The following is a 20,532-nucleotide window of genomic DNA, read 5'->3' on the forward strand; positions in this document are numbered from 1 at the left end:
CGTGTATACACACACACACACACACACACACACACACACACACACACACACACACACACCATGTACCACTGGGTGTGTATAGACTGGTCACAGTGCAACAAGCGTCTCAGGGAGGGGAAGAGAGTGAGAGAATGTGTCCTGAAGAGCAGCTAAAGGCCCTGGCATGGAGCCAACTCACTACTGGCCAAACTTTCTCCAGAACACCCAACCAGACCACCACAGTGTGGGTGGGTGTCCTACACTCTAAACCCAATGTCCAAAAGCTCTTGACAATCCAAAGGGGAATATCCAAGCAACAATGTTTTGAAATCTTCAGTCCAGTCTTAGTTTGTGGGGAGGTTGTGGTCAATGAAGACCCTCCATTCCATAGAGACAGAGGCCCAGTCAGAAGAAGTGGATGAATCATTAAAGGAATGAAGCCATATTATACTCTGTGTTGTGTGTGTCTATGGCACACTCTAATATATATCCGTTTTCTCCACTATACACTAGATGTTGAGGTAACGGAGAAATCTGAGGCTGCCAATAACACACACACCCACACTCAGTTACTTAGCAACCAGGGTAGCTTGGAGGCAGCTTTACCTGCTATCCCTGACCTCATCATTGATCTACCAGCCAATATACAGTATGTTGCCTCGTCTGTGACTTGTCTCAACAGAGACACTTTCTGGACAAATGCAGTTATTTGGATGTATTACATTTCCTTTCCCCCTATCCAACTTGTGTGTGTGTTTTGTGGTCCTTCTGTAGCACAGTTGGTAGAGCATGGCGCTTGTAACGCCAGGGTAGTGGGTTCGATTCCCGGGACCACCCATACGTAGAATGTATGCACACATGACTGTATGTCGCTTTGGATAAAAGCGTCTGCTAAATGGCATATATATATATATTTTGTCCTGTTGCAGAACAACTACCTGGTGTTTATGTTGTGTTTTGTCCTGTTGCAGAACAACTACCTGGTGTTTATGTTGTGTTTTGTCCTGTTGCAGAACAACTACCTGGTGTTTATGTTGTGTTTTGTCCTGTTGCAGAACAACTACCTGGTGTTTATGTTGTGTTTTATCCTGTTGCAGAACAACTACCTGGTGTTTATGTTGTGTTTTATCCTGTTGCAGAACAACTACCTGGTGTTTATGCTGTGTTTTATCCTGTTGCAGAACAACTACCTGGTGTTTATGTTGTGTTTTATCCTGTTGCAGAACAACTACCTGGTGTTTATGTTGTGTTTTGTCCTGTTGCAGAACAACTACCTGGTGTTTATGTTGTGTTTTGTCCTGTTGCAGAACAACTACCTGGTGTTTATGTTGTGTTTTATCCTGCTGCAGAACAACTACCTGGTGTTTATGCTGTGTTTTGTCCTGTTGCAGAACAACTACCTGGTGTTTATGTTGTGTTTTATCCTGTTGCAGAACAACTACCTGGTGTTTATGTTGTGTTTTATCCTGTTGCAGAACAACTACCTGGTGTTTATGTTGTGTTTTATCCTGTTGCAGAACAACTACCTGGTGTTTATGTTGTGTTTTATCCTGTTGCAGAACAACTACCTGGTGTTTATGTTGTGTTTTGTCCTGTTGCAGAACAACTACCTGGTGTTTATGTTGTGTTTTATCCTGTTGCAGAACAACTACCTGGTGTTTATGTTGTGTTTTATCCTGTTGCAGAACAACTACCTGGTGTTTATGCTGTGTTTTATCCTGTTGCAGAACAACTACCTGGTGTTTATGTTGTGTTTTATCCTGTTGCAGAACAACTACCTGGTGTTTATGTTGTGTTTTATCCTGTTGCAGAACAACTACCTGGTGTTTATGTTGTGTTTTATCCTGTTGCAGAACAACTACCTGGTGTTTATGTTGTGTTTTATCCTGTTGCAGAACAACTACCTGGTGTTTATGCTGTGTTTTATCCTGTTGCAGAACAACTACCTGGTGTTTATGTTGTGTTTTGTCCTGTTGCAGAACAACTACCTGGTGTTTATGTTGTGTTTTGTCCTGTTGCAGAACAACTACCTGGTGTTTATGCTGTGTTTTGTCCTGTTGCAGAACAACTACCTGGTGTTTATGTTGTGTTTTATCCTGTTGCAGAACAACTACCTGGTGTTTATGTTGTGTTTTATCCTGTTGCAGAACAACTACCTGGTGTTTATGTTGTGTTTTATCCTGTTGCAGAACAACTACCTGGTGTTTATGTTGTGTTTTGTCCTGTTGCAGAACAACTACCTGGTGTTTATGTTGTGTTTTATCCTGTTGCAGAACAACTACCTGGTGTTTATGTTGTGTTTTGTCCTGTTGCAGAACAACTACCTGGTGTTTATGTTGTGTTTTATCCTGTTGCAGAACAACTACCTGGTGTTTATGCTGTGTTTTATCCTGTTGCAGAACAACTACCTGGTGTTTATGTTGTGTTTTGTCCTGTTGCAGAACAACTACCTGGTGTTTATGTTGTGTTTTGTCCTGTTGCAGAACAACTACCTGGTGTTTATGTTGTGTTTTATCCTGTTGCAGAACAACTACCTGGTGTTTATGCTGTGTTTTATCCTGTTGCAGAACAACTACCTGGTGTTTATGCTGTGTTTTATCCTGTTGCAGAACAACTACCTGGTGTTTATGTTGTGTTTTGTCCTGTTGCAGAACAACTACCTGGTGTTTATGTTGTGTTTTGTCCTGTTGCAGAACAACTACCTGGTGTTTATGTTGTGTTTTGTCCTGTTGCAGAACAACTACCTGGTGTTTATGTTGTGTTTTATCCTGTTGCAGAACAACTACCTGGTGTTTATGTTGTGTTTTGTCCTGTTGCAGAACAACTACCTGGTGTTTATGTTGTGTTTTGTCCTGTTGCAGAACAACTACCTGGTGTTTATGTTGTGTTTTGTCCTGTTGCAGAACAACTACCTGGTGTTTATGTTGTGTTTTGTCCTGTTGCAGAACAACTACCTGGTGTTTATGTTGTGTTTTATCCTGTTGCAGAACAACTACCTGGTGTTTATGTTGTGTTTTGTCCTGTTGCAGAACAACTACCTGGTGTTTATGTTGTGTTTTATCCTGTTGCAGAACAACTACCTGGTGTTTATGCTGTGTTTTATCCTTTGCAGAACAACTACCTGGTGTTTATGTTGTGTTTTATCCTGTTGCAGAACAACTACCTGGTGTTTATGCTGTGTTTTATCCTGTTGCAGAACAACTACCTGGTGTTTATGTTGTGTTTTGTCCTGTTGCAGAACAACTACCTGGTGTTTATGTTGTGTTTTGTCCTGTTGCAGAACAACTACCTGGTGTTTATGCTGTGTTTTGTCCTGTTGCAGAACAACTACCTGGTGTTTATGTTGTGTTTTATCCTGTTGCAGAACAACTACCTGGTGTTTATGTTGTGTTTTATCCTGTTGCAGAACAACTACCTGGTGTTTATGTTGTGTTTTATCCTGTTGCAGAACAACTACCTGGTGTTTATGTTGTGTTTTGTCCTGTTGCAGAACAACTACCTGGTGTTTATGTTGTGTTTTATCCTGTTGCAGAACAACTACCTGGTGTTTATGTTGTGTTTTGTCCTGTTGCAGAACAACTACCTGGTGTTTATGTTGTGTTTTATCCTGTTGCAGAACAACTACCTGGTGTTTATGCTGTGTTTTATCCTGTTGCAGAACAACTACCTGGTGTTTATGTTGTGTTTTGTCCTGTTGCAGAACAACTACCTGGTGTTTATGTTGTGTTTTGTCCTGTTGCAGAACAACTACCTGGTGTTTATGTTGTGTTTTATCCTGTTGCAGAACAACTACCTGGTGTTTATGCTGTGTTTTATCCTGTTGCAGAACAACTACCTGGTGTTTATGTTGTGTTTTATCCTGTTGCAGAACAACTACCTGGTGTTTATGTTGTGTTTTGTCCTGTTGCAGAACAACTACCTGGTGTTTATGTTGTGTTTTGTCCTGTTGCAGAACAACTACCTGGTGTTTATGTTGTGTTTTATCCTGTTGCAGAACAACTACCTGGTGTTTATGCTGTGTTTTATCCTGTTTACCTGGTGTTTATGTTGTGTTTTGTCCTGTTGCAGAACAACTACCTGGTGTTTATGTTGTGTTTTGTCCTGTTGCAGAACAACTACCTGGTGTTTATGTTGTGTTTTGTCCTGTTGCAGAACAACTACCTGGTGTTTATGTTGTGTTTTATCCTGTTGCAGAACAACTACCTGGTGTTTATGTTGTGTTTTATCCTGTTGCAGAACAACTACCTGGTGTTTATGTTGTGTTTTGTCCTGTTGCAGAACAACTACCTGGTGTTTATGTTGTGTTTTATCCTGTTGCAGAACAACTACCTGGTGTTTATGTTGTGTTTTGTCCTGTTGCAGAACAACTACCTGGTGTTTATGTTGTGTTTTATCCTGTTGCAGAACAACTACCTGGTGTTTATGCTGTGTTTTATCCTGTTGCAGAACAACTACCTGGTGTTTATGTTGTGTTTTGTCCTGTTGCAGAACAACTACCTGGTGTTTATGTTGTGTTTTGTCCTGTTGCAGAACAACTACCTGGTGTTTATGTTGTGTTTTATCCTGTTGCAGAACAACTACCTGGTGTTTATGTTGTGTTTTGTCCTGTTGCAGAACAACTACCTGGTGTTTATGCTGTGTTTTATCCTGTTGCAGAACAACTACCTGGTGTTTATGTTGTGTTTTGTCCTGTTGCAGAACAACTACCTGGTGTTTATGTTGTGTTTTATCCTGTTGCAGAACAACTACCTGGTGTTTATGTTGTGTTTTGTCCTGTTGCAGAACAACTACCTGGTGTTTATGCTGTGTTTTGTCCTGTTGCAGAACAACTACCTGGTGTTTATGTTGTGTTTTATCCTGTTGCAGAACAACTACCTGGTGTTTATGCTGTGTTTTGTCCTGTTGCAGAACAACTACCTGGTGTTTATGCTGTGTTTTGTCCTGTTGCAGAACAACTACCTGGTGTTTATGCTGTGTTTTATCCTGTTGCAGAACAACTACCTGGTGTTTATGCTGTGTTTTGTCCTGTTGCAGAACAACTACCTGGTGTTTATGCTGTGTTTTGTCCTGTTGCAGAACAACTACCTGGTGTTTATGTTGTGTTTTATCCTGTTGCAGAACAACTACCTGGTGTTTATGTTGTGTTTTATCCTGTTGCAGAACAACTACCTGGTGTTTATGTTGTGTTTTATCCTGTTGCAGAACAACTACCTGGTGTTTATGTTGTGTTTTGTCCTGTTGCAGAACAACTACCTGGTGTTTATGTTGTGTTTTATCCTGTTGCAGAACAACTACCTGGTGTTTATGTTGTGTTTTGTCCTGTTGCAGAACAACTACCTGGTGTTTATGTTGTGTTTTGTCCTGTTGCAGAACAACTACCTGGTGTTTATGTTGTGTTTTGTCCTGTTGCAGAACAACTACCTGGTGTTTATGTTGTGTTTTATCCTGTTGCAGAACAACTACCTGGTGTTTATGTTGTGTTTTATCCTGTTGCAGAACAACTACCTGGTGTTTATGTTGTGTTTTGTCCTGTTGCAGAACAACTACCTGGTGTTTATGTTGTGTTTTGTCCTGTCGCAGAACAACTACCTGGTGTTTATGTTGTGTTTTATCCTGTTGCAGAACAACTACCTGGTGTTTATGCTGTGTTTTATCCTGTTGCAGAACAACTACCTGGTGTTTATGCTGTGTTTTATCCTGTTGCAGAACAACTACCTGGTGTTTATGTTGTGTTTTGTCCTGTTGCAGAACAACTACCTGGTGTTTATGTTGTGTTTTGTCCTGTTGCAGAACAACTACCTGGTGTTTATGTTGTGTTTTATCCTGTTGCAGAACAACTACCTGGTGTTTATGCTGTGTTTTATCCTGTTGCAGAACAACTACCTGGTGTTTATGTTGTGTTTTGTCCTGTTGCAGAACAACTACCTGGTGTTTATGTTGTGTTTTGTCCTGTTGCAGAACAACTACCTGGTGTTTATGTTGTGTTTTGTCCTGTTGCAGAACAACTACCTGGTGTTTATGCTGTGTTTTGACCTGTTGCAGAACAACTACCTGGTGTTTATGTTGTGTTTTATCCTGTTGCAGAACAACTACCTGGTGTTTATGTTGTGTTTTGTCCTGTTGCAGAACAACTACCTGGTGTTTATGTTGTGTTTTATCCTGTTGCAGAACAACTACCTGGTGTTTATGTTGTGTTTTGTCCTGTTGCAGAACAACTACCTGGTGTTTATGTTGTGTTTTATCCTGTTGCAGAACAACTACCTGGTGTTTATGCTGTGTTTTATCCTGTTGCAGAACAACTACCTGGTGTTTATGTTGTGTTTTGTCCTGTTGCAGAACAACTACCTGGTGTTTATGTTGTGTTTTGTCCTGTTGCAGAACAACTACCTGGTGTTTATGTTGTGTTTTATCCTGTTGCAGAACAACTACCTGGTGTTTATGCTGTGTTTTATCCTGTTGCAGAACAACTACCTGGTGTTTATGTTGTGTTTTATCCTGTTGCAGAACAACTACCTGGTGTTTATGTTGTGTTTTGTCCTGTTGCAGAACAACTACCTGGTGTTTATGTTGTGTTTTGTCCTGTTGCAGAACAACTACCTGGTGTTTATGTTGTGTTTTATCCTGTTGCAGAACAACTACCTGGTGTTTATGTTGTGTTTTGTCCTGTTGCAGAACAACTACCTGGTGTTTATGTTGTGTTTTGTCCTGTTGCAGAACAACTACCTGGTGTTTATGTTGTGTTTTATCCTGTTGCAGAACAATTACCTGGTGTTTATGGCAGAGCTGTTCTGGTGGTTTGAAGTGGTGAAGCCTTCGTTTGTACAGCCCAGAGTCTTTGACCCACAAGGTAAGGATATTGGTGTTTGAAAGCCAAAAAGGAGGATGATGGTTGGGATTATGAAGATAAATCAACTTCATTTGCATATCACATTATATTTCAGTTTTCACCAGAACTCAGATCACGTCACGTACCTTTATTGACTTGAGGATCCTGAAGAATGATTAGTGTTTGTTTGTACCCAGCCTGTGATCCTGCCCATTCATCCAGGACTATGGGTCCTATGTGTAGCCCAGCCAAAAAGGACTTTGGGGAGAGACCTGACAGCCCAAAACACGACAGGTATGAATTAATATTGAATTAATATAATCACCTGTAGTTATTTCATTTTCTCTTATTGAGCAATGTTGTGAAAGGTCCAGCATAGTTCAACTTAGCAGTTACAGGAGGTATGCTCTTGAGCTTTATGGTAAAATTCTCTCTCTTGCTCTCTCACTCGCGCTCTCTCAGGCTTCAACCAGACTCTGCTTCAGGTAAGAACACAGGAACTACCTACCCCTCTCCTCAGAATCACAAACACTCCTTTATCTTATCTGGCTGACGACTCTGAACTACTACTGGTACTCTGTGTGAACCAAGCTAATCATTTTCCTTGTTCCTGGCAGGTGTGATCAAGAGGTCGGCGTCCATGTGCTATGTGGACGGCTGTGTTGGGACGTGGCCTAAGGAGAGACGGTCTCGGGGCATCTCCTTTGAGATTCCTCTGGACGGGGACCCAAGCGCCCCTCCCTGTCGGGGTCCTTCCCTCCGAAGCATGACCCGCTCTGCCAGCACAGACGGCCTGGGGGGGTTCAAAGTTCACCACACACCTCGGGAGGGCATGAGGCACCAACTCCCCTTTCAGCCGGTCAGCGTTAACGGTCAGGGTTGCAGTGCTAGACACATACCTGAGGAGGACTACGACAGGGACTCACACAACTACAACTCCCATAAAGCACTGGGGCGTGGGCAGACTCAGCCACACAGGAGCCAGAGCAGGTACGTCTGATGGGTCTGTTGCGCGTTTTAATGTCTGTACGGGGGACACATATTGAATATAAATATGTTACATACATGTTAACTGGTAGATGCTATGAATAAGTGTCTAATAAATTATCATACATGTCTGGTAATCTAGATATTCCAATGGCGTTCTCCCAGAGAACGACAAGGGCGGCAGTACACCCCCTGTACCCCTCAGCCCGTCAACCCCGCCCAGCATCGAGGAGGCCCTGAAGATCATCCACGACGACACAGAGAGGCCCCACGGCAGCCTGGGGCCCGGGGCCAACGGCTTCTTCCTACATGATGGAGCTGAACCTCCAGACCCAGGCCACGACCCTGACGACTATCCAGGATCGGCTAAGGCCCGGGCGGACGAGGCCGACCCCAACTCAGCCTCTACGGATGAGGTGGACACAGGGATCCACGTGAGGACAGAGGACATCCAGGAGAGTTTGGAGGAGGACAACTCTTCCCTCAGGGACTACTCTGATATAGACCCTGACTATGAAGCTATGACCCGATCCTGTCCCCTACCAGAGGGGGATGGAGAGAGGGGGGTGAGGAACGGAGACAGGGGAGAGAGGAGCAGCCCATGCCCCAGCTCGGTGCCCCCCGCCCCCCTGTCCCATGTGCCCAGCCCTGCCTCGTCCTCTGGCGGTTCAGGCGGAGGCGTGGTTCGCATGACCAGCTTCGCCGAGCAGAAGTTTCGTAAGCTTGAGGGACGGAGCAGTGGAGGGACCACCCCCGAGAGCTCCGAGCTCAATGTTCCGAACACGCCCCCCGCACAAACTGCCACACCTGAGGTCAGTAGAGAAACTGTCTCTCTGATCTATTACTCTGTTCCCTCTCTTTCTCTCTCAACGTCCCTTTTCCTACTCTGTGTTTCTCTCTGCCCCTCACAGGGCTCAAGCCCCGCCCACCCAGCCCAGAGCCCGGCCACACCCTCTACCAAAGACCACACCCACCTGCTGTCGTCAGAGATGGTGCACCTGAAGATGAAGCTGGAGGAGAAACGCAGAGCCATCGAGGCCCAGAAGAAGAAGGTATAGGCTAGTTCAGCTTCTGAGAGCGTCTTCCTTCGGCATCTGGCATCCTATTCCCTAAGGGTTCCTATTCCCTATTTCCATAGGGCTCTGTTCAAAAGTAGTGCACTATAAAGACCTATTTCCATAGGGCTCTGTTCAAAAGTAGTGCACTATAAAGACCTATTTCCATAGGGCTCTGTTCAAAAGTAGTGCACTATAAAGACCTATTTCCATAGGGCTCTGATCAAAAGTAGTGCACTATAAAGACCTATTTCCATAGGGCTCTGTTCAAAAGTAGTGCACTATAAAGACCTATTTCCATAGGGCTCTGTTCAAAAGTAGTGCACTATAAAGACCTATTTCCATAGGGCTCTGTTCAAAAGTAGTGCACTATAAAGACCTATTTCCATAGGGCTCTGTTCAAAAGTAGTGCACCATTTACTTAGGTGACTGGGTATTGTGTCAGACAAAGAACAAAACAACGGTCTACTAGGTTTTTTTTAAAGGAGCAGTCCAATCAAATGATTAGAGTTAGTTATCAATCAGAAATCACTTCATTTGAACCATCATCTTGTTGGATAACTTAGCATACCAAGCCAGCATGTTCATTGGCTATTAAAAATGTGCTGAAATAATCAACCATTTTTGTCATTTTCTTCAGGTGGAGGCAGCGTTCACCCGGCATCGTCAGAAGATGGGGAGGACAGCCTTCCTCAACGTGGTGAGACGGAAAGGGATAACCCCCTCTCCCACCAGCCCCCTCCCTGGGGGCCCAGACCTGGACAAATCCTCCCCAGACCCCCTCCTCACCCCATCAGGCAGTCTGGGCCAGGCGGAGAGGTGCAAGCCCGATGGAGCCGTTCCCAAGTCCCCCTGCGAGGAGGGTGCAGGTGGGTCACCACTATAGCTCCTGATCAAATCAAAAACTTTGCCTTGTACTTTTATTTTCCACTCTTTGGAGCATCTGAAAAATACATCTTAGTCTCATCTTTGACTCCAAATAAAAATAAAGGTTCAATAAAATCTAGCCTGGTCACAGCTCTGTTTGTTCTGTTGCCAATTTTGTCTCGACATTGACCATTGACCATTATTACAAAATGATAGAGGGCCAGGCTAGAGAGCAGTCATACTTCAGGATGTGTACCGTTGAATACATGTGTGATACCCACCTTATAAAGTAGACGTGTCCGCTGTGTCTTCCTCCAGGGTTAGTGGCTGGAGAGGTGGACGTGGCTGAGTACACTAGCTCCATCGAGAGGCTGAACACGTCCCTGGGGTTCCTGCAGACAGAGATGCAGCGGCTGGCTCAGCAGCAGGACAGGATCATGGCCATGAGGGAACAGCAACAGTCCTGGGTCATACCTCCTCCAGCGCCCTCACCACACAGGTACCACACACACACACACACACACACACACACACACACACACACACACACACACACACACACACACACACACACACACACACACACACACACACACACACACACACACATACACATACAGGTATAGTAATCAATACACATAAATTGTGCATTAGAATGGCATGATATTTAGACTAAAACCATGTGTTTTCATCATTCATTAATTGTGGTATCAATTATCGCAATACTATTATCGCTTGGTTAGTTATCATTGCAAAAATGTAAATCCACATTTCTACTCTCTCTACAGGCAGCTACGGGAGCTCCGGCGCAACAGCGTAGCCGGCCGGGGGTCCGTGGGGTCCATGTCCCCCATCCTGTCCTCTGCCGGTGGTTCCCCCCGCGCCCCCCACCGTTCCCCTGGCGGCCTCAAGCGCCGACCAGCCTCCTTCCACGCCAGCACCCCTCACACCCCCCGTACCCCACGCCCCAGCGAGCTCAAGGTAACTCCCTTAAGACGTATGCTCAACACCCCCACGTCTGTGGACAGTCTGCCCAGGCTAAGACGCTTCTCCCCGAGCCAGACCCAGGTCACCTCCTTTGCCTACCTGGGACATGATGAGGGTCCTGGGGCCACAGAAGAGGGCAAGGAGGGAGGGGCCCTAGGGGGAGCAGAGGAGCCCCAGAACCAAAATGAGGAGCTTGAGACACAGCCAGAGGTAGCAGAGGCGGGGATAAGGAGTGCAGGCGCTCACCCCTCCTCGCCCACTAAAGGGAGAGAGCAGGAAGGGAAGGAAGAGAGGAGAGATGAAAGGACGGAGAAGTTGGCAGAGGTGCTGTCCCAGCCCAGTAGAGACCTGATAGAAGTACCAATGTCCGCACTGAAGCCTCTGGGTGGACAGGGTCTGGAGTTGAGTGGAGAGCTGTACGGAGAGGACCAGAAAATGTGCTGTGGGTTCTTCTACAAGGTAGGAATTTCAGAATTGTGAGATGACGGTACAAGTACTGTATTTAGCATGTTACAACTCTAAAATGTTGAATGCGTTCATTGATCCATTTTTGTTATAATCATAAAATATTAAAGTTCAGTGTACAGTGTAAGCAATGTAAAAGCAACAGGACAGTATAATGTTCATGCAGAACTGTGTGTCTGGCACAACATGAACTATGGGATGACTCATGAACCATGACTTCTTCTGGGTCTGGGACAGTAATTGTGTGTACTGCTAGAGTAGTAAAACGCTGAGCGATGCTAGAATGGAGCCAACTGAACTATGCTACTGTAGGAGAATGGAGCTAACTGATCTATGCTAGGAGAATGGAGCCAACTGAACTATGCTAGGAGAATGGAGCCAACTGAATTATGCTACTGTAGGAGAATGGAGCCAACTGATCTATGCTAGGAGAATGGAGCCAACTGAACTATGCTACTGTAGGAGAATGGAGCCAACTGAACTATGCTAGGAGAATGGAGCCAACTGAATTATGCTACTGTAGGAGAATGGAGCCAACTGAACTATGCTAGGAGAATGGAGCCAACTGAATTATGCTACTGTAGGAGAATGGAGCCAACTGATCTATGCTAGGAGAATGGAGCCAACTGAACTATGCTACTGTAGGAGAATGGAGCCAACTGAACTATGCTAGGAGAATGGAGCCAACTGAATTATGCTACTGTAGGAGAATGGAGCCAACTGAACTATGCTAGGAGAATGGAGCCAACTGAACTATGCTACTGTAGGAGAATGGAGCCAACTGATCTATGCTAGGAGAATGGAGCCAACTGAACTATGCTAGGAGAATGGAGCCAACTGATCTATGCTACTGTAGGAGAATGGAGCCAACTGATCTATGCTAGGAGAATGGAGCCAACTGAATCTATGCTACTGTAGGAGAATGGAGCCAACTGAACTATGCTAGGAGAATGGAGCCAACTGAACTATGCTAGGAGAATGGAGCCAACTGAATTATACTACTGCTAGGAGAATGGAGCCAACTGAACTATGCTAGGAGAATGGAGCCAACTGAACTATGCTACTGTAGGAGAATGGAGCCAACTGAACTATGCTAGGAGAATGGAGCCAACTGCATTATGCTACTGTAGGAGAATGGAGCCAACTGAACTATGCTAGGAGAATGGAGCCAACTGAATTATGCTACTGTAGGAGAATGGAGCCAACTGAATTATGCTACTGTAGGAGAATGGAGCCAACTGAACTATGCTAGGAGAATGGAGCCAACTGCATTATGCTACTGTAGGAGAATGGAGCCAACTGAACTATGCTAGGAGAATGGAGCCAACTGAACTATGCTACTGTAGGAGAATGGAGCCAACTGAACTATGCTAGGAGAATGGAGTCAACTGAATTATGCTACTGTAGGAGAATGGAGCCAACTGAACTATGCTAGGAGAATGAAGCCAACTGATCTATGCTACTGTAGGAGAATGGAGCCAACTGAACTATGCTACTGTAGGAGTATGGAGCCAACTGATCTATGCTAGGAGAATGGAGCCAACTGAATTATGCTACTGTAGGAGAATGGAGCCAACTGAACTATGCTACTGTAGGAGAATGGAGCCAACTGGACTATGCTAGGAGAAGGGAGCTAACTGAACTATGCTACTGTAGGAGAATGGAGCCAACTGATCTGTGCTAGGAGAATGGAGCCAACTGAACTATTCTACTGTACGAGAATGGAGCCAATAGAGCTATGCTACTGTAGGAGAATGGAGCCAATAGAGCTATGCTACTGTAGGAGAATGGAGTCAACAGAGCTATGCTAGGAGAATGGAGCCAACAGAGCTATGCTACTGTAGGATAATGGAGTCAGCAGAGCTATGCTAGGAGAACGGAGCCAGCAGAGCTATGCTACTGTAGGATAATGGAGTCAGCAGAGCTATGCTAGGAGAATGGAGCCAACAGAGCTATGCTACTGTAGGATAATGGAGTCAGCAGAGCTATGCTAGGAGAATGGAGCCAACAGAGCTATGCTACTGTAGGATAATGGAGTCAGCAGAGCTATGCTAGGAGAATGGAGCCAACAGAGCTATGCTACTGTAGGATAATTGAGTCAGCAGAGCTATGCTAGGAGAATGGAGCCAACAGAGCTATGCTACTGTAGGATAATGGAGTCAGCAGAGCTATGCTAGGAGAATGGAGCCAACAGAGCTATGCTACTGTAGGATAATGGAGTCAGCAGAGCTATACTAGGAGAATGGAGCCAACAGAGCTATGCTACTGTAGGATAATGGAGTCTTCAGAACTATGCTAGGAGAATGGAGCCAACTGAGCTACTGTACAGTATACCACTGCAGATGGGATAGCTAACAGCTACTCAGTGTATATTCTGGAAGCTACCATCAACTTTCAGCAGACACAACTCATTCAATCACATTTATTTTAAGTCCTTTTTACATGAGCAGTTGTCAAAGTGCTATACAGATACCCAGCGTAAATCCCAGAGAGCAAGCAATGCAGATGTAGAAGCAAACATGTCCCTATCCCAGGAAACAAAATATCTAGTCACCACTGCACAACATGTTCTAACTGGTTCAAATTGGTCATATGCATCTGCCATGATGGAATGGATGCCTGAATTCCTCCTGACATACATTTGACTGATCTTAATGAGGGATCTTTGAAGTGAGAGGATGTGACAATGCTGTCTGATCTCATTTAGTCTCTGGAGCTACAAAAAAAACTAAGTAAACTAGCCTTCATGTTGGCACCGAACGTTCCATGACAACAAGATTACAATTTCCACTCTAAGTAGAACTTTGGTGTCAACCATTTGGTGTCAGCCATTTAAATTCTGAAATATTTTCTAACCTTTTTCTGACTCTGTGTCCAACCCGTACCCCTCCAGGACGATGGGAAGGGAGAGGAGGACATGGCGGTGAAGAGGGCTGCTCTGCTGGAGAAGAGGCTGAGGAGAGAGAAGGAGAAACAGGAGAAGAAACAGCAGCAGGAGCTGGAGCAGGAGCAGAGGAAGGAGGAAGCACGGTCAGTCTGCACCTTCAAGGCCTTGTACCCTTTCTACTCTTATGCCCACCCTTAGGATGTCTGAAAACTACCCTTAGGATGTCTGAAAACTACCCTTAGGATGTCTGAAAACTACCCTTAGGATGTCTGAAAACTACCCTTAGGATGTCTGAAAACTACCCTTAGGATGTCTGAAAACTACCCTTAGGATGTCTGAAAACTACCCTTAGGATGTCTGAAAACTACCCTTAGGATGTCTGAAAACTACCCTTAGGATGTCTGAAAACTACATTTACATTTTACATTTAAGTCATTTAGCAGACGCTCTTATCCAGAGCGACTTACAAATTGGTGCATTCACCTTATGACATCCAGTGGAACAGCCACTTTACAATAGTGCATCTAAATCTTTTAGGGGGGTGAGAAGGATTACTTATCCTATCCTAGGTATTCCTTAAAGAGGTGGGGTTTCAGGTGTCTCCGGAAGGTGGTGATTGACTCCGCTGTCCTGGCGTCGTGAGGGAGTTTGTTCCACCATTGGGGGGCCAGAGCAGCGAACAGTTTTGACTGGGCTGAGCGGGAACTGTACTTCCTCAGTGGTAGGGAGGCGAGCAGGCCAGAGGTGGATGAACGCAGTGCCCTACTACCCTTAGGATGTCTGAAAACTACCCTTAGGATGTCTGAAAACTATCTTTAAGGGGACTGAAAACTGCTATTAGGGAGTCTGAAAACTACCTTTAAGGGGACTGAAAACTGCTATTAGGGAGTCTGAAAACTACCTTTAAAGGGGTCTGAAAACTGCTATTAGGGAGTCTGAAAACTATCTTTAAGGGGACTGAAAACTGCTATTAGGGAGTCTGAAAACTACCTTTAAGGGGACTGAAAACTGCTATTAGGGAGTCTGAAAACTACCTTTAAGGGGACTGAAAACTGCTATTAGGGAGTCTGAAAACTAGTGTTGGTTTCAGACCCAAGCAACTTCTCTTCTATTCATTGAGGGATGGATCTTGGGGCGGCAGGGTAGCCTAGTGGTTAGAGCGTTGGACTAGTAACCGGAAGGATGCAAGTTCAAATCCCCGAGCTGACAAGGTACAAATCTGTCGTTCTGTCCCTGAACAGGCAGTTAACCCACTGTTCCTAGGCCGTCATTGAAAATAAGAATTTGTTCTTAACTGACTTGCCTAGTTAAATAAAGATAAAAAATTAAAAAATCTTAACTTCCACTTGGAATGTAGTCAGTGAAAATCTGCACCTTAGTAACTTCTCTTATTTGGTAATCCCACAGAAGTATTGAAGCTTCATCTCTTTTCTCCCTTTTCCCTAGACTGAAAGCAGAGGAGGAGCAGCAGAAGCGAGAGGACGAGAAGCAGAGGAAAGATTACATAAAGAACGAGTACATGAGGAGGAAGCATTTGAAGCAGGTGGAGGATATGGATGTCAGGCCCCGTCATGGAAGTCTTAAAAAGAAGCCACGCCCCAAATCCATCCACAGGGACGTCATGGAGTCACCCAAGCCCCCCGTCAGAGCCACGGGTAACACACACATACTACAAATAGTATACAAATAGATTCTCACAAACACAGGTGCTTGTTTTACTATCCTTGTGGGGACCCAAAAATGTATTCCCATTCAAAAGCCTATTTTCCTTTACCCTAAAACTATCCCTAATTGTAACCCCTAACTCTAAAATAGCCTTTTTCCTTGTGGGGACTAATACATTTTTGTGTTGTTACATTCACGGGACAGGTGCAGGGAAATGTGTTGTTACATTCACGGGACAGGTGCAGGGAAATGTGTTGTTACATTCACGGGACAGGTGCAGGGAAATGTGTTGTTACATTCATGGGACAGGTGCAGGGAAATGTGTTGTTACATTCACGGGACAGGTGCAGGGAAATGTGTTGTTACATTCACGGGACAGGTGCAGGGAAATGTGTTGTTACATTCATGGGACAGGTGAAGGGAAATGTGTTGTTACATTCACGGGACAGGTGCAGGGAAATGTGTTGTTACATTCACGGGACAGGTGCAGGGAAATGTGTTGTTACATTCACGGGACAGGTGCAGGGAAATGTGTTGTTACATTCATGGGACAGGTGCAGGGAAATGTGTTGTTACATTCACGGGACAGGTGCAGGGAAATGTGTTGTTACATTCACGGGACAGGTGCAGGGAAATGTGTTGTTTTACAGGGTCAGCAATAGTAGTGCGGCGCCCCTGGAGCAAATTAGGTTAAGTGTCTTTCTCAAGGGCACAGACAAAGTGAAAATAGTTTTTTTATATAAATAAAGAATGTATTCAAACAAAACAACAGATACCTTATTTACATAAGTATTCAGATCCTTTGCTATGAGATGCAAGATTGAGCTCAGGTACATCCTGTTTCATTTGATCATCCTTGAGACGTTTCTACAACTGGATTGGAGTCCACCTTTCTTAAGGGCAAAGACAAAGCGAAAATAGATTTTTACATTTTTTTTGTATGTATTTAAACAAAACAAAACAGAAATACCTTATTTACATAAGTATTCAGATCCTTTGCTATGAGATGCGAAATTGAGCTCAGGTGCATCCTGTTTCCATTGATCATCCTTGAGAAGTTTCTACAAATTGATTGTACATGATTTGGAAAGGCACACACCTGTCTATATGAGGTGCCACAGTTGACAGTGCATGTCAGAGCAAAAACCAAGCCATGAGGTTGAAGGAATTGTCCGTAGAGCTCCGAGACAGAATTATGTCAAGGCACAGAAAAATGTATGCAGCATTGAAGGTCCCAAAGAACACATTGGTCTCCATCATTCTTAAATGGAAGAAGTTTGGAACCACCAAGACTTATCCTAGAGCTGGCCGCCTGGTCAAACTGAACAATCAGGGGGAGAAAGGCCTTGGTCAGGGAGGTGCCCAAGAACCCGATGGTCACTCTGACAGAGCTCCAGAGTTCCTCTGCGGAGATGGGAGAACCTTCCAGAAGGACAACCATCTCTGCAGCACTCCACCAATCAGGCCTTTATGGTAGAGTGGCCAGACGGAAGCCACTCCTCAGTAAAAGGCACATAACAGCCCGCTTGGAGTTTGTCAAAAGGCACCTACAGACTCTCAGACCATGAGAAACAAGATCCTCTGGTCTAATGAAACCAAGAGCGTCATGTCTGATGGAAACGTGGCACCAACCCTACGATGAAGCATGGTTGTGGCAACATGCTGTGGGGATGTTTTTCAGCGGCAGGGACTTGGAGACTGGTCAAGATCGAGGCAAAGATGAACAGAGCAAAGTACAGAGAGTTCCCTGATGAAAACCTGTTCCAAAACTCTCAGGACCTCAGACTGGGGCAAAGGTACACCTTCCAACAGGACAATGACCCAAGCACACAGCCAAGACAACATGGGAGTGTCTGAATGTCATTGAGTGGCCCAGCCAGAGCCCGGACTTGAACCTGATCGAACATCTCTGGAGAGACCTGAAAATAGCTGTGCAGCAACACTCCCCATCCAACCTGACAGAGCTTGAGAGGATCTGCAGAGAAGAATGGGAGAAACTCTCCAAATACAGGTGTGTCAAGCTTGTGGTCTCATACCCAAGAAGACTTGAGGCTGTAATCGCTGCCAAAGGTACTTCAACAAAGTACTGAGTAAAGGGTCTGTGTGTAGATTGATGAGGGGAAAAAACATTTCATACATTTTAGAATAAGGCTGTAAACTAACAAAATGTGGAAAAAGTCAAAGGGTCTGAATACTTTCCAAAGGCACTGTAGATGTGTATTTAGTACACACACACACACACACACACTCAAACATGTCTTCTGTGTTTACATCGTCCAGGCACTCGACCGCGTGGGTACTCAGTCTCCAGCATGTCCCTAGCCTCCCTCAACCTGGCAGACAACGACAGCAACGCGGGAGATGAGAGGACCCCCAGGTGAGGTCAGCTATTGGCTGATTAAAAAGACAGTACAGTTATCCCATTCCTGGTTTAGCCAACTCTTTTAGCATGACAATCTCAAAGGAGTTGAGTTAAGCAGACTGGCACCCAGGCTGGCTACGAAACAACAAAGGCCTTACAGAGCATCAAGAGCTTGAATACTCCTTCAAGAGGACATTAATGTGTCTTATGACCTTTCTATGTAATGCAACCAAAATTGTTTTCATTCTGCATCTTAACCTCTGCATCTTAATCTTCCTCTCTCTCTCCTCCTCCTCGCTCTATTCCTCTCTCCTCTGTTTTCCCCTCTGTTTTGCACAGACCCCCCAGAAGCAGTAAACTAGGCACTGTGAGAGGCCATATCTCTTTCTTTTTAAGCTCTCCCAAAGAGAGAAAGGGAAGGTTAGTAACTCCCCTGCCTCCCTAGATCAGCCGAGGGCCTTTATCTAGCTTTTATGTTTCTGCTACTGCACAGACCAGATTAATCAATCAATTCCATTTTGACCTGAGGTAATATCTTTGCAAAAAAAAAATCCCCATCTGACAGAATATTTAAAGCACTCACATATATGTTTTGATAATGTTTGAGCAAGACGCATACAGTATACCAACATCAATTCTAAGTATGAACTGTGCCATAGAGAACACATGTTTTTAATGTAAAAAGAGCTATATAAAATACATTTGATTGATTGATAATATATGTTATTTCACGTTCATGCTGTATCAGTTGAGTGATGACCAATTACCTACTTTAAAACAGCAGAATCATTCCCCTCAGTACCACAGCTGCTTCCTGCCTCAATTCATACATGATGCCTTTAGCTTCCTGCCTCAATTCATACATGATGCCTTTAGCTTCCTGCCTCAATTCATACATGATGCCTTTAGCTTCCTGCCTCAATTCATACATGATGCCTTTAGCTTCCTGCCTCAATTCATACATGATGCCTTTAGCTTCCTGCCTCAATTCATACATGATGCCTTTAGCTTCCTGCCTCAATTCATACATGATGCCTTTAGCTTCCTGCCTCAATTCATACATGATGCCTTTAGCTTCCTGTCTCAATTCATACATGATGCCTTTAGCTTCCTGCCTCAATTCATACATGATGCCTTTAGCACTCCTGCCTCAATTCATACATGATGCCTTTAGCTTCCTGCTCCATGATAACAGCTGCCCATGATACATGATGCCAGCCTCATTCATCATGATTATTCATACATGATATTTCAATGATGCCTTTGCTCCTGCCTCAATTCATACATGATGCCTTTAGCTTCCTGCCTCCATTCATACATGATGCCATTTAGCTTCCTGCCTCAATTTACATGATGCCTTCAAGATTCCTGCCTCAATTCATACATGATGCCTTTGCTTCCTGCCTCAATTCATACATGATGCCTTTAATCCTGACTCAGCTTCATCCATGATGCTAGCGTCCTGCCTCTCATAATGAAGCTTCCTGCCTCAATTCATAATGATGCCTTTAGCTTCCTGCCTCAATTCATACATGATGCCTTTGCTTCCTGCCTCAATTCAGACATGAGCTACTTCCTGATAATTCATACATGATGCTTTAGCTTCCTGCCTTAATTATAATGATGCCTGCTTCCAGACTAGCTGCTTTATGATAGCGTTGCTCTTTCTCTGCTCCAGCACTCAGCTGCTCTGAGGCTGCTCCATGATAGCTGCTCCATGATAACAGCTCCATGATAGTTGCTCCAGATTAGATATTTCAAGATAACTGCTCCAGACTAGCTGCTCCATGATAGCTGCTCCATGATAACTAATCCAGACTAGCTGCTCCATGATAGCTGTCTATAATAAGTGCTCCAAACTAGCTGCTCCATAATACCTGCTCCAGACTAGCTACTTCATGATAACTGCTCCAGGCTAGCTGCTCTATAATACCTGCTCCAGACTAGCTGCTCTATGGTAGCTGCTCTATAATACCTGCTCCAGACTAGCTGCTCCATGAGGACTGCTCCAGACTAGCTGCTCTACGGTAGCTGCTCCAGACTAGCTGCCCCATGATAGCTGCTCCAGACTAGCTGCTCTATGATAGCTGCCCCATAATAGCTGCTCCAGACTAGCTGCTCCATGAGGACTGCTCCAGACTAGCTGCTCCATGATAGCTGCTCTATAATACCTGCTCCAGACTAGCTGCTCCATGAGGACTGCTCCAGACTAGCTGCTCCATGATAGCTGCTCTATAATACCTGCTCCAGACTAGCTGCTCCATGAGGACTGCTCCAGACTAGCTGCTCCATAATAGCTGCTCTATAACCACCTGCTCCAGACTAGCTGCTCCATGAGGACTGCTCCAGACTAGCTGCTCTACAATAGCTGCTCCAGACTAGCTGCTCCAGACTAGCTGCTCCTGCCCCATGATACCTGCTCCAGACTAGCTACTTCATGATAACTGCTCCA

The 20,532-nt window shown here is 44.7% G+C and overlaps 1 protein-coding gene across 4 annotated transcripts in view; it reads left to right on the top strand.

The window, feature by feature from the left end:
- Positions 1–20,532, top strand: part of LOC118376442 (calmodulin-regulated spectrin-associated protein 2-like) — a 135,044-nt gene that overhangs the window by 109,640 nt on the left and 4,872 nt on the right. For 3 of the 4 annotated variants that reach the window (XM_052476334.1, XM_052476332.1, XM_052476335.1), the window contains 13 exons: positions 6,736–6,826; positions 7,003–7,099; positions 7,268–7,290; positions 7,423–7,795; positions 7,935–8,604; positions 8,704–8,844; positions 9,488–9,716; positions 10,033–10,213; positions 10,503–11,160; positions 14,060–14,196; positions 15,500–15,708; positions 17,999–18,095; positions 18,420–18,500. In XM_052476334.1, coding sequence (XP_052332294.1) covers positions 6,736–6,826; positions 7,003–7,099; positions 7,268–7,290; positions 7,423–7,795; positions 7,935–8,604; positions 8,704–8,844; positions 9,488–9,716; positions 10,033–10,213; positions 10,503–11,160; positions 14,060–14,196; positions 15,500–15,708; positions 17,999–18,095; positions 18,420–18,500 — 2,987 coding nt within the window. The remainder of the gene's footprint in view (positions 1–6,735; positions 6,827–7,002; positions 7,100–7,267; positions 7,291–7,422; positions 7,796–7,934; positions 8,605–8,703; positions 8,845–9,487; positions 9,717–10,032; positions 10,214–10,502; positions 11,161–14,059; positions 14,197–15,499; positions 15,709–17,998; positions 18,096–18,419; positions 18,501–20,532) is intronic. The other variant, XM_052476333.1, reaches the window with a different exon arrangement.

Source organism: Oncorhynchus keta, chromosome 23, assembly GCF_023373465.1.
Source record: "Oncorhynchus keta strain PuntledgeMale-10-30-2019 chromosome 23, Oket_V2, whole genome shotgun sequence".
In the NCBI taxonomy this organism is placed as follows: Eukaryota; Metazoa; Chordata; class Actinopteri; order Salmoniformes; family Salmonidae; genus Oncorhynchus; species Oncorhynchus keta.